A 12,500-nucleotide genomic window follows, 5' to 3' on the forward strand; every position below is an offset into this window, starting at 1 on the left:
TCCTGGTTGTGTTTTTCAGAGTTGGTGGTGGAGAAGTTGACGGCGTCCATCTTGGAGCTGGTACATTTGTATTGTGGAACTTTTAACGCGAACTTCCAGCCGAGCTCTCAGAGTCTTGTTGCCGCGGCGCCCGTGCAGGAGGCGGGGCTCGTCTCCACGCTGCTCTCCTTCAACGTGTACGCCGCCCACCGCGTGCCCATCACCTGGGCCGCCAGGTAACCCCCCCACACGGTTAACAGTGCGAGGCTCCACAGCACAAATCTGTACGAGGCTCCGCCCATATGCTCACACAGTCCACAGAGTCTGTACGAGGCTCCACCCACATGCTCACACAGTACGAATCTGTACGAGGCTCCGCCCACATGCTCAAGCAGTCCACAGAGTCTGTACGAGTCACACAACAAAACAAAAAAAACAAAACAGAAGAGCGGCCATTTTATGAGGCCTGAACAAAAAAACTGCAAAACAAAAAAAAACTAAAAACAAAAAAACAGAAGAGCGGTCATTTTGCAAGGCCTGAAAAAAAAAAACAAAAAAAAACAACAACAGAAGAGCGGCCATTTTATGAGGCCTGAACAAAAAAACAAAAACAGAAGAGCGGCCACTTGCGAGGCCTGAAAAAACAACAACATAAAAAGTTTGGACTGCTCCCTGTGTCTTCCTCTTCGTCTGGTGATGTTTCTGTGTCGTGTCGCTCAGTTGATTTAAAGGTTGTATGGAGGATTTATTTTTTTTTGTTTCAAATTGTCAACGAAAGTTTAAAATACCATTACGGAGACACAGCAGCCTTGTAATTATGACCAAAAAAAAAAAAAGAATGAAAATCCATCAAGTGTGGACGTGTTGAGGCCAGATAAACATCAGCCAATAGAAAACGAGGCTCCCTCATTTTCTATTGGCTGTCGGGTCGTCAATCAAACTCCCTACGTTTCTAGTGTAAGTGACGGGGATTTCGTGGTTTATGCGGCGGTTCTTAGAGGCTTTTTTAAACTGTCGCTTCCTCGCAATTCGCACAAAGTTTGTCGCGACGTCGGACGAGAATCCACGACCAGTTTCGCCGCAAAAGAAATTCGGTTTTTTGAGGTCGCCGAAAGAAGAAGAGAAGGAGAAAAGGAGCAAAGACAAACTGAGGAGATTCTTGGAGATTCCTTCCAGCGACGGCGCGACTGAAGCAGACGAAGGGTCTAAAAACTGACGCGTCGGTCGATAAATTATTTCTCGACACTTCAACAGTGATTCTGAACAAACGTGGTTTCTAGAGTAAAGAGGTGGTCTCATCACAGTTTTTTTAAAACTTTAAGATAATTTAGTCTATTTAAGATGTATGCCTTAAATATAGCCATTTTGTTTTGCAAAAGTTAAACGTACATTTTTGTTTTTGACCCTAAGATTTGGATGCGAATTATTAAAATAATTAAAATAATCTGCGCCTCTCTTCTCTCCTCTCTCCTCTCTCCTCTCTCCTTCACTTCCTCTCTTCTCTCCTCTCCTCCTCTCTCTCCTCTCTCCTTCTCTCCTCTCTCCTTGTCTCCTTCTCTCCTTCTCTCCTTCTCTCCTCTCTCCTTCTCTCTCTCTCCTCTCTCCTCTCTCTCCTCTCTCCTTCTCTCTTCTCTCCTTCTCTCCTCTCTCCTTGTCTTCTTTCTCCTTCTCTCCTTCTCTCCTCTCTCCTTGTCTCCTCTCTCCTTGTCTCCTCTCTCCTTCTCTCCTCTCTCGTTGTCTCCTTCTCTCCTCTCTCCTTGTCTCCTCTCTCCTTGTCTCCTCTCCCCTCTCTCCTTCTCTCCTGCTCTCCTCGCTCCTTGTCTCCTCTCTCCTTGTCTCCTCCTCTCTCCTTGTCTCTCCTCTCTCTCCTCGTCTCCTCTCTCCTCTCTCCTTGTCTCCTCTCTCCTCTCTCCTTGTCTCCTCTCTCCTTCTCTCCTCTCTCCTTGTCTCCTCGGGATTTTATAGAAACACAAATTTATTCAAATTTATTTAAATTTATTCAAATCGGCTCAGAAACATCAAGAGACACAAACACAGGACTTATGTAACCTACTGCTGTGTGTCAGGTCCCCTCCCCGTGTGTGTCAGGTCCCCTCCCAGTGTGTGTGTGTGTCAGGTCCCCTCCCCGTGTGTGTGTCAGGTCTCCTCCCCGTGTGTGTATGTCAGGGTCCCTCTCGTGTGTGTCAGGGTCCCTCTCATGTGTGTGTGTCAGGTCCCTCTCGTGTGTGTGTGTGTCAAGTCCCTCTCGTGTGTGTCAGGGTCCCTCTTATGTGTGTGTGTCAGGGTCTCTCTCGTGTGTGTGTGTGTCAGGGTCCCTCTCATGTGTGTGTGTGTGTGTTCAGGTCCCTCTCGTGTGTGTGTGTGTCAGGTCCCTCTCCTGTGTGTGTGTGTCAGGTCCCTCTCGTGTGTATCAGGGTCCCCCTCGTGTGTGTGTGTCAGGGTCTCTCTCGTGTGTGTGTGTGTCAGGGTCCCTCTTGTGTGTGTGTGTGTGTGTGTCAGGGTCCCTCTCGTGTGTGTGTGTGTCAGGGTCCCTCGTGTGTGTGTGTCAGGTCCCTCTCGTGTGTGTCAGGTCTTTCTCGTGTGTGTTAGGTCCCCTCCGTGTGTGTGTCAGGGTCCCTCTCGTGTGTGTCAGGTCTTTCTTGTGTGTGTTAGGTCCCCTCCGTGTGTGTGTGTGTGTCAGGTCTTTCTCGTGTGTGTTAGGTCCCCTCCGTGTGTGTGTGTGTGTGTCAGGTCTTTCTCGTGTGTGTTAGGTCCCCTCCGTGTGTGTGTGTGTCAGGGTCCCTCTCGTGTGTGTGTGTGTCAGGGTCTCTCTCGTGTGGTGTGTGTGTCAGGGTCCGTGTGGTGCGTGTGGTGTGTGTCAGGGTCCGTGCGGCGTGTGTGTGTGTCAGGGTCTGTGTGGTGTGTGTCAGGGTCTGTGTGGTGTGTGTCAGGGTCCGTGTGCTGTGTGTCAGGGTCTGTGTGTATGTGGTGTGTGTCAGGGTCCGTGTGGTGTGTGTCAGGGTCCGTGTGTGTCGTTGATTGTCGTCGTTGTGTTTCAGTTTCGAGAGTTTCTTTCTGTCGTGTTCTGTGACTCACGGAGGCTCTGAGCTCTGCGCCCCCCAACACACGACCAGACACAACGTCTCCAAGTACCTGTTCCACCTGGTCACCTGGGACCACAGGTCAGTCCACAGACCGGACTACAGACCGGATCACAGACCTGACCATAAACCGGACTACAGACCAGACCACAGACTGGACTACAGACCACAGACCAGACCACAGACCGGACCACAGACACAGACCTGACCCAGACCAGACCAGACCAGACCCAGACCATACAACCGGACCAGACGACCAGACCAGACAGACCACAGACTGACCACAGACCAGACCACAGACACAGACCAGACAGACACAGACTACAGACCACAGAGACATAAACCGGACTACAGACCAGACCCAGACAGACCACAGACCACAGAGACACAGACCCACAGACCAGACCAGACCAGACCACAGACCAGACCACAGACCAGACCACAGACCAGACTACAGACCGGACTACAGACCGGACTACAGACCGGACCACAGATCGGACTACAGACCGGACCACAGATCGGACTACAGACCGGACTACAGACTAGACCACAGACCAGAGTCCAGACCACAGACCACAATCCATAGACCACAGACCAGACCACAGGCCAGAATCGAGTCCAGAGTCCAGATGCTAGTTCAGAGTCCAGAGTCTCGACCAGAGTCTAGACCAGAGTCCAGATTCTGGTCCAGAGTCCAGAGTCCAGGTGTGAGGTTTTGGGTCACAGTGTCCAGGAAATGTTTTTATTACATTTATAGAACAAACTGTGATATCGACTGAACCTGTGCCCCGGTCCGGCCCCGGTCCTGCCCCGGTCCAGCCCCGGTCCTGCCCCGGTCTGCCCCGTCCCGGTCCCGCCCCGGTCCAGTCCCGGTCCTGCCCCGGTCCTGCCCCGGTCCGTCCCCCTGTCCCGGTCCTGTCCCGGTCCTGACCCGGTCCTGTCCCGGTCCTGTCCCGGTCCTGACCCGGTCCTGTCCCGGTCCTGACCCGGTCTCTTGTTGTTCAGGGTGTGTTTCCCGGTGCAGATAAACCAACTTCCTCGTGAGTCGGTGTTGACGGTGACTCTGTTCGCCAGCGCTCTGCCTCCACCCGGAGGAACCGACGACAAGAACAAAGTGAGACGCAGCGTCGCCCTCGGCTCCGTCTGCACCCCCCTCTTCAACTTCAGACAGTGAGTCCTGCTCCAGACCTGCTCCAGACCTGGTTCAGTCCTGGTTCAGTCCTGGTTCAGTCCTGCTTTAGTCCTGGTTCAGTCCTGGTTTAGTCCTGGTTCAGTCCTGTTCAGTCCTGGTTTAGTCTGGTTCAGTCTGGTTCAGGTCAGTCAGTCCTGGTTCAGTCCTGGTTCAGTCCTGGTTTAGTCCTGGTTCAGTCCTGGTTCAGTCCTGGTTTAGTTCTGGTTTTTGTTTTACAGTGTTCTGACTTGTGGGCGTAAACTTCTGGGTCTGTGGCCGTCGAGCTCCAGCTCCCCGAACTTCAACCAACCAGACGCCGTCATCCTACAGGTGAGTGTACGACAGGTGTACGACAGGTGAGTGTACGACAGGTGTACGACAGGTGAGTGTACGACAGGTGTACGACAGGTGAGTGTATGACAGATGTATGACAGGTGTATGACAGGTGTACGACAGGTGTACGACAGGTGAGTGTACGACAGGTGGGTGTACGACAGGTGTACGACAGGTGTACGACAGGTGAGTGTACGACAGGTGAGTGTACCGACAGGTGTACGACAGGTGTATGACAGGTGTATGACAGGTGTACGACAGGTGTGGTGAGTGGACAGGTGTACGACAGGTGAGTGTACGACAGGTGTATGACAGGTGTATGACAGGTGTACGACAGGTGTACGACAGGTGTACGACAGGTGAGTGTACGACAGGTGAGTGTATGACAGAGTGTACACAGGTGTACGACAGGTGAGTGTATGACAGGTGTATGACAGGTGAGTGTACGACAGGTGAGTGTACGACAGGTGTACAACAGGTGAGTGTACGACAGGTGAGTGTACGACAGGTAGTGTATGACAGGTGTACAACAGGTGAGTGTACGACGACAGGTGAGGTGAGTGTATGACAGGTGTACGACAGGTGTACGACAGGTGAGCGTGTTTGTGGCCTGTCTGTGTTTTAAGGTGGTCTGTCTGTGTTTAAGGTGACTGTCCTGTGTTTTAAGGTGGACTGTCTGTGTTTTAAGGTGTTCCGTCTGTGTTTTAAGGTGGACTGTTTGTGTTTTAAGGTGTTCTGTTTGTTTTATGGTGGACTGTTTGTGTTTTAAAAGGTGTTGGTCTGTGTTTTTTCCGTCTGTGTTTTACGTCTTTGTTTTAAGGTGGTCCGTCTGTGTTTTAAGGTGGACCGTCTGTGTTTTAAGGTGGACCGTCTGTGTTTTAAGGTGGTCGTCTGTGTTTTAATGTTTTAAGTCCGTCTTGTTTTAAGGTGGTCCGTCTGTGTTTTAAGGTGGACTGTTTGTGTTTTAAGGGGTCGTCTGTGTTTTAAGTGGATGGTTGTTTGTGTTTTAAGGTGGTTGTGTTTTAAGGTGGTCTCTTGTGTTTTTAAGGTGGTCGCTGTGTTTAAGGTGGGTCCGTCTTTGTTTTAAGGTGGTTTCCGTCTGTGTTTAAGGTGGTGGTTTGTGTTTTAAAGGTGGTCCGTCTGGTTTTAAGGTGGACCTGTTTGTGTTTTAAGGTGGTCTGTCTGTGATTTAAGGTGGTCTGTTTGTGTTTTAAGGTGGACTGTTTTGCGTTTTAAGGTGGACTGTTTTCGTTTAAGGTGACCGTCCTGTGTTTTAAGGTGGATTGTTTGTGTTTTAAGGTGGTCCCGTTTGTGTTTAAGGTGGAACTGTTGTGTTTTAAGGTGTCTGTTTGTGTTTTAAGGTTGTACTTTTGTGTTTTAAGGTGTTATGTTGTTTATGGGTGGACTGTTGTGTTTAAGGTGGACGTCTGTGGTTTAAGGTGGAACCGTCCTTGTGTTTAAGGGTGTCCGTCTGTGTTTTAAGGTGGTCCGTCTGTGTTTTAAGTGGACCGTCGTGTTTAAAGGAGTGGGACCGTCGTTTTTAAGGTGGACCGTCTGTGTTTTAAAGGGTGGACCGTCTGTTTTAGGTGGACCGTCTGTGTTTTAAGGGACCGCTGTGTTTTAAAGGTGGTCGTTGTGTTTTAAGGGTGACTGTCTGTGTTTTAAGGTGGCCGTCTGTGTTTTAAGTGGACTGTTGTGTTTTTAAGGTGGACTGTTTGTGTTTTTAAGGTGTTCTGTTGTTTTATGGTGGAACGTTTGTGTTTTAAGGTGGTCCGTTGTTTTAAGGTGTTCGATCTGTTTTAAAGGTGGGTCCGTCTGTGTTTTAAGGGTGGACGCGTCTGTGTTTTAAGGTGATTGTTTTGTGTTTAAGGTGGACCGTCTTGTGTTAAAAGGTGGACCGTCTGTGTTTTTAAGGTGGACCGTCTGTGTTTTAAGGTGGACCGTCTGTGTTTTAAGGTGGACTGTTTTAAGGTGAGTCTGTGTTTTAAGGTGTTCCGTCTGTGTTTTAAGGTGGACTGTTTGTGTTTTAAGGTGTTCTGTTTGTTTTATGGTGGACTGTTTGTGTTTTAAGGTGGTCCGTTTGTGTTTTAAGGTGTTCGATCTGTGTTTTAAGGTGGTCCGTCTGTGTTTTAAGGTGGACCGTCTGTGTTTTAAGGTGGATTGTTTGTGTTTTAAGGTGGTCCGTTTGTGTTTTAAGGTGGTCCGTCTGTGTTTTAAGGTGGACTGTCTGTGTTTAAAGGTGGTCCGTCTGTGTTTTAAGGTGGATTGTTTGTGTTTTAAGGTGGTCCGTTGTGTTTTAAGGTGGTCCGTCTGTGTTTTAAGGTGGACTGTTTGTGTTTTAAGGTGGTCCGTCTGTGTTTTAAGGTGGTCTGTTTGTGTTTTAAGGTGGACTTCCCCACGTCTGCATTCGAGGTGCACTTCTCGACTCCGGCTCCGGCTCAGTTCTGTCCTCAGTACGACTTTAACCGTCTGGACTCAGCGTCGCAGAAACAACTACAGGAAGTGCTCCACAAGAGGGCGGCCTTCTGGTAAGGATACTGCAAATACTACTGCAAATACTACAAATACTACTACTACTACTCCTCCTACTGCATTAGTGGGTGTGTGCGCGTTTTTCCGCAGGTTGACTCCGGAGGACAAGCGTCTGCTGTGGGAGAAACGTTCCTTCTGTCAGGCGCAGAGCTGTGCCCTGCCCCTGGTCCTGAGCAGCGCCCCCTGCTGGCAGTGGGCCTGTCTGCCCGAGATCTACGGGCTCCTGAAGCAGTGGGCGTGTCTGGGGCCCCTGGACGCCCTGGGCACCTGTCACACCTGTATTCACCTGTCACTCACCTGTCACTTCACCTGTCACACCTGTCACTCACTCACTCAACTGTCACTCACCTGTCACTTGCCCCTCACTCACCTGTCACTCACCTGTCACTCACCTGTCATTTCACCTGGTCACTCGCCGTCACTCACCTGTCCATTCACCTTCACTCACCGTCACTCACCTTGTCCACTCAACCTTCACTCGCCCGTCACTATCGCCTGTCACTCACCTGTCACTCACCTGTCACTCACCTTCACTCTCCCTGTCCTTCACCTGTCATTCACCTGTCACTCACCTGTCACTCACCCTGTCACTCAACGTGTCCGCTGCGCCCTCGGTAGATCACCGGGTTTGGATCGACTGTGACACAGGTTGACAGGTGAGTCAGTGTAGTTGCGGACAGGCCGAGTGACTCGATCCATCTGAGTGCACAAAGTGAGATCGATCGTAACACAATTAGTCACGAGCTGTGATCCACTTACGTCAGACTGTGATCATGTCATCTCACACTGTCAACTGTGTAGTGACAGTGAGCGAGTGACGGGCGAGTGACCGGTGAAAGTTGACAGTGAGCGGGACAGGTGAGTGACACCAAAGCTGTCACTCGCAGTGAAATGCACCAGTCACTCACGCTGTCATAGTGAGCCTGCACAACGGTACTGTAACTCTCACACTGGTTGTCCACACGACTGTATGTCACGGTGAGTGCACCTGTTAGGTAAGCTGACACCAGGCGAGTGGACCTGGCCAACGTACCACTTCTGTTAAGCAAGCTTCAAACTGAGATGACAGGTGAGCTGGACAGGGTCAGAGTCGGACAGCCTGGTCGATATCAAACTGTCTATGAAATCAAGGCATGAGTGACAAAGGCAGAGTGACAGGTGATGTGACGTGAAGTGACAGGCTAGAGTCACGACAACTGATCTACTCTGCCCGTCCACTCACTGTCTACCTGCGCATCCGTCACTCGAATCACCTGTCATTCACACTGTCACTCAACTGTATTCACCTGTTATCACTCACCTGTCACTCACCTGTTATCCACCAACGGCTGTCTTCACTCTAGTTATCACTCGCCCCGCTCTCGTCAAACTACTGCACCTGACCTGTGTCACTCAGCCGTCACTCGCACTGGTCACTAATTTTCACAAGAGCTGTCATTCACCCTACTGTCACTCTCATTCCTGTCATTCCAAACTGGCTGTGGCTGTCACTCAACAAAAGAGTCTGTCATCAAAAAAAAACTGTCACTCTGCCCGTTTTCAAAAGGACGCAAATTATGTCACGTCACACTGTGATCATATTCAACTAAGAAATAGCGCGGAAAGTACAACGAAACGTCTGATCACGAGCTTATTAATTCACGGTCGATTGTGCGTAAAAAAGAACAACTACGAGGATGAGAGTACAGATGAAGTCATAAAGATACAGAAGCCGGACAGAAAGGTAAAAAATAATAATGGAAAAAAGTAAGAGGAAGGGAACACATGAGAAGAAACTGCAAAGGAAAGACATCAGGTAACAATAAATCCTGTGCCCGAAAGATTGAAATCACAACCAATCAGAAGTAGCGTAAACGTCAAGCTCAGTAAACTACACTCATGCATACGAGACGGAAGTCAGCGAGCGCAGAAGAAAAAACATCAAGACTAAACACAAACAAACGCGGTGCCTGCCAAACACGTTTTCATGATAAGGGCAGGACGAGGGAAGCGTAAAAATTCGTATATCACTGTCCACTGGATAAAGACGGCGAGTGAAACCGAACTTGAAAAAATCAGGAGAAAACGCCAGTAATAAGTAAAAATAGGGAACAGGTGAGCGTGAAAGATGGGAGCAATCCTTACAATATACCGATTGAGTCACATATAACACACCAGAATTCCAGGGCGCGTATAAGAAATAGAAATGTACGCAGATTAAAATAGAAACCGATGTCTATAGATAAAGTGTGCAGAGCAGAAAAGAAATCGTGATGGAATGAGCAACTAAAACAGAACATACATCAGCGAAGAATTAAACCGAGCGTTAGGGGATTGATTACAACCCCCGACTACTTCTTCAGGGTTCAGCTAGCACCGCGTAACGAATTACGATTACAACAAACGGGAAGCTTGGGTAAAGAGGAGAAATACGAGTTACATAAAAACAAGTCCACAAATAAAGGAAGAGACGCCACTCTGACGTAGCCACACAGCGACATTAAAATCTCGGAACAGTGCGAGAGATGTAGCGATGGGGTCGTAGAAAGTAGTGACACGTAACTGTTCAAACGAGAAAACGCGGTACTCCAAAGAAGCGGCCGCCTACGAGGTGATTTAATTAAAAAATTTCTAATTGACTCATCGTCAAAAGCGCAGCGCGAACTTTTAAGAAGCCAGGGCAAAACGTAGATCACAGTTAATACTATGATATACCTGGTAGCCGCCGAACCGGTACACAAGAAAAGTGAAAGCTGGAGATCCAAATCAAGACACTGGACACTAGATTGCTAATAACCAACCTCAGGTCCGATTGGATAGACAACAGATCCTATCAGCTTCAGGCATGAATGTTAAGTGACGACTACAATCCGAGAGCCAGGGATGCGAAAAAAAAGTTGATCAGCCAAGGGATATAGCAATGTGCGTCAGAATGAAGAATAGCAAGAGATATCGTACGAGTAAAAGGAACCAAAGTATCATTACCTGCACAGGTCCATTCAAAGGGTCAATCATCGCACAAGATGATAAAGAAGATTTAATGACTAACAGTAAGTGCTACAAATTTCATGGAAAGCACAACTAAAATAAAAAGTTGCCCAGGATAACGAATCAGCGCATTGGAAAAGGGGACTTGATTAAAAACGCAGGGAGCGTGGCGATCACAGGTCCATCCAATTAAGGTACCGTTTTGAAAAAATGGGCTAAGATAGTTAGAATAGGACGAGAAAACCGATGTGTCATAACTGAGCAGCAGACGAAAACAAGCATCAGGTAGGGGACTTCAAAGCGACTGAATAAACATCATGGGAGACTAAAGATTGCGGTAGAACAGTTCGTGTCAACGAGGGTAGCTCCCAAATGCAATCGGGCAATGAAATTCAAGTATTCTAACCCAGAAGCAACTGCTCGGCGATATGAATAACTGATAGATGGACACAAAACAGCGAAGCACTACAAATACGAAAGTACCGATGGCCGATGGATTAACAAGCGTGGGAAAGGACCAACGACATAGACCCACATCGCGATCCAACCCAGCAGGCTTGCGTTAAGCAAAGCAAACGAGGCATGTGGTCTCGACGCCATCGAAAAGATACGCAAGGAATCGACGTATCAGAACCAACAAGCTTAAAATAAACATTAAATAATAATGGGTGACAATAAAGCGCAGGAACCCGAGTGAACAGCAGGGATTTGAACCAGGAGTTTGATCTTACACTTATGATGACCCGTCATACAGGAATAAGAACGTAAACAGAATGAGTGCACCACCAGCAATGATCCACGACCGCACAACGGCAAAGTGACATGCATAATTTATGTGGCCAAGTGGGTGATTTCGAGACCAAACGGAAATTAGTAACACTGAGTAAAGCTATAAGGAAATTAGCCACGATAGTGAATTAGGCTAGTAGTAGGAGAGAACTGATATATCAGATAGTGAAGAGACAAACGCAAGAAAACAAAGAGTGTTGATAGGCAAAGTAACTAATGTACGCCAGAGGAAAAACCGACCCTTACTAGTGCGGAATCAGATCAGACTCAACATTTAAATACAGACATAATAGACACAAGACGCACTACCTCTGGGCGAGTGACGCCCTCTAAGAGTCACAACTAAGACTATCTTTCACCCTGTCACTCACCTGTCACTCACCAAATATCAGCTAATGCTAACTAAACACCTGGAGTTCTGTCAGAACATCAGAGTGACTGAGAAGAATGAGCGCGTCGTTTCAGTCGTTTCAGTCATTTCAGTCGTTGAAGGCGCAGAACGAGTCGTTTCAGTTGTCGAAGGCATTGAGGGCATCGTTTTAGTCGTCGAAGGCGTTGAGTGTGTCGTTTCAGTCGCTGAAGGTGTCTATTGTGTCGTATCAGTCGTCGAAGGCGCAGAGTGCGTCATTTCAGTTGTCGAAGGCGCAGAGCTCGTCGTTTCAGTCGTCGAAGGAGCAGAGCGCGTCGTTTCAGTCGTTGAAAGCGCAGAGCTCATCGTTTCAGTCGTCGAAGGAGCAGAGCGCGTCGTTTCAGTCGTTGAAAGCGCAGAGCTCATCGTTTCAGTCGTCGAAGGAGCAGAGCTCATCGTTTCAGTCGTCGAAGGAGCAGAGCGCGTCGTTTCAGTCGTTGAAAGCAGAGCTCATCGTTTCAGTCGTCGAAGGAGCAGAGCTCATTGTTTCAGTCGTCGAAGGAGCAGAGCGCAGAGTATGTGGTTTCAGGTCTCAGTCTGTTTGATTTCACATGCGACTGAAACTTTCACACCAAACAAACCCAAACAAACCCAGACACTTGTGGATCCAGTGGGACGTTTGTTTTTAAAGCGGCTTCACTCTGAAAGAATCTGAGACGTTTCAAACTGTTCCAAAGTGACTTCTGCTGTGTGTGTTTGTGTGTGTTTGTGTGCTGATTGTGTGCTGATTGTGCATTGATTGTGCGTTGATTGTGTGTTTATTATGTGTTGATTGTGTGTTGATTGTGCGTTTCTTGTGCGTTGATTGTGTGTTGATTGTGCGTGCTGTGTGTTGAGATTGTGCGTTGATTGTGCGTTTCTTGTGTGTTGATGTTGTGTGTGTGTGTTGATGTGTGTTGTTGTGCGTGTTGTTGTGTGTTGATTGTGCGTTTCTTGTGTGTTGATTGTGTGTTTATTGTGTGTTGATTGTGCGTCTTGTGTTTGATTGTGTTGTTGTGTGTTGATTGTTTCTTGTGTGTTGTGTGTGTTGTGTGTTGATTGTGCGTTTCTTGTGTGTTGATTTGTGTTCTTGTTGTTGATTGTTGTTTTTGTGTTGATTGTGTGTTGATTGTGTGTTTGTTTGTTGTGTTTGATTGTGTGTTGATTGTGCGTTTCTTGTGTGTTGATTGTGTGTTGATTGTGTGTTGATTGTGCGTTTCTTGTGTGTTGATTGTGCGTTTCTTGTGTGTTGATTGTGTGT

The 12,500-nt window shown here is 48.2% G+C and overlaps 1 protein-coding gene across 1 annotated transcript in view; it reads left to right on the forward strand.

Annotated features, from left to right (window-relative positions):
- The window catches only part of pik3c2b (phosphatidylinositol-4-phosphate 3-kinase, catalytic subunit type 2 beta), a 36,518-nt gene that overhangs the window by 2,114 nt on the left and 21,904 nt on the right, over nucleotides 1–12,500 (forward strand). Inside the window, exons 3-8 of the mRNA XM_055159554.1 lie at nucleotides 20–215; nucleotides 3,018–3,140; nucleotides 4,065–4,229; nucleotides 4,470–4,560; nucleotides 6,949–7,091; nucleotides 7,186–7,383. Of these exons, the coding sequence (XP_055015529.1) occupies nucleotides 20–215; nucleotides 3,018–3,140; nucleotides 4,065–4,229; nucleotides 4,470–4,560; nucleotides 6,949–7,091; nucleotides 7,186–7,383 (916 nt within the window). The remainder of the gene's footprint in view (nucleotides 1–19; nucleotides 216–3,017; nucleotides 3,141–4,064; nucleotides 4,230–4,469; nucleotides 4,561–6,948; nucleotides 7,092–7,185; nucleotides 7,384–12,500) is intronic.

Source organism: Boleophthalmus pectinirostris, unplaced genomic scaffold (assembly GCF_026225935.1).
Source record: "Boleophthalmus pectinirostris isolate CB_2022bp ecotype Guang Dong unplaced genomic scaffold, ASM2622593v1 HiC_scaffold_23, whole genome shotgun sequence".
Classification (NCBI taxonomy): domain Eukaryota; kingdom Metazoa; phylum Chordata; class Actinopteri; order Gobiiformes; family Gobiidae; genus Boleophthalmus; species Boleophthalmus pectinirostris.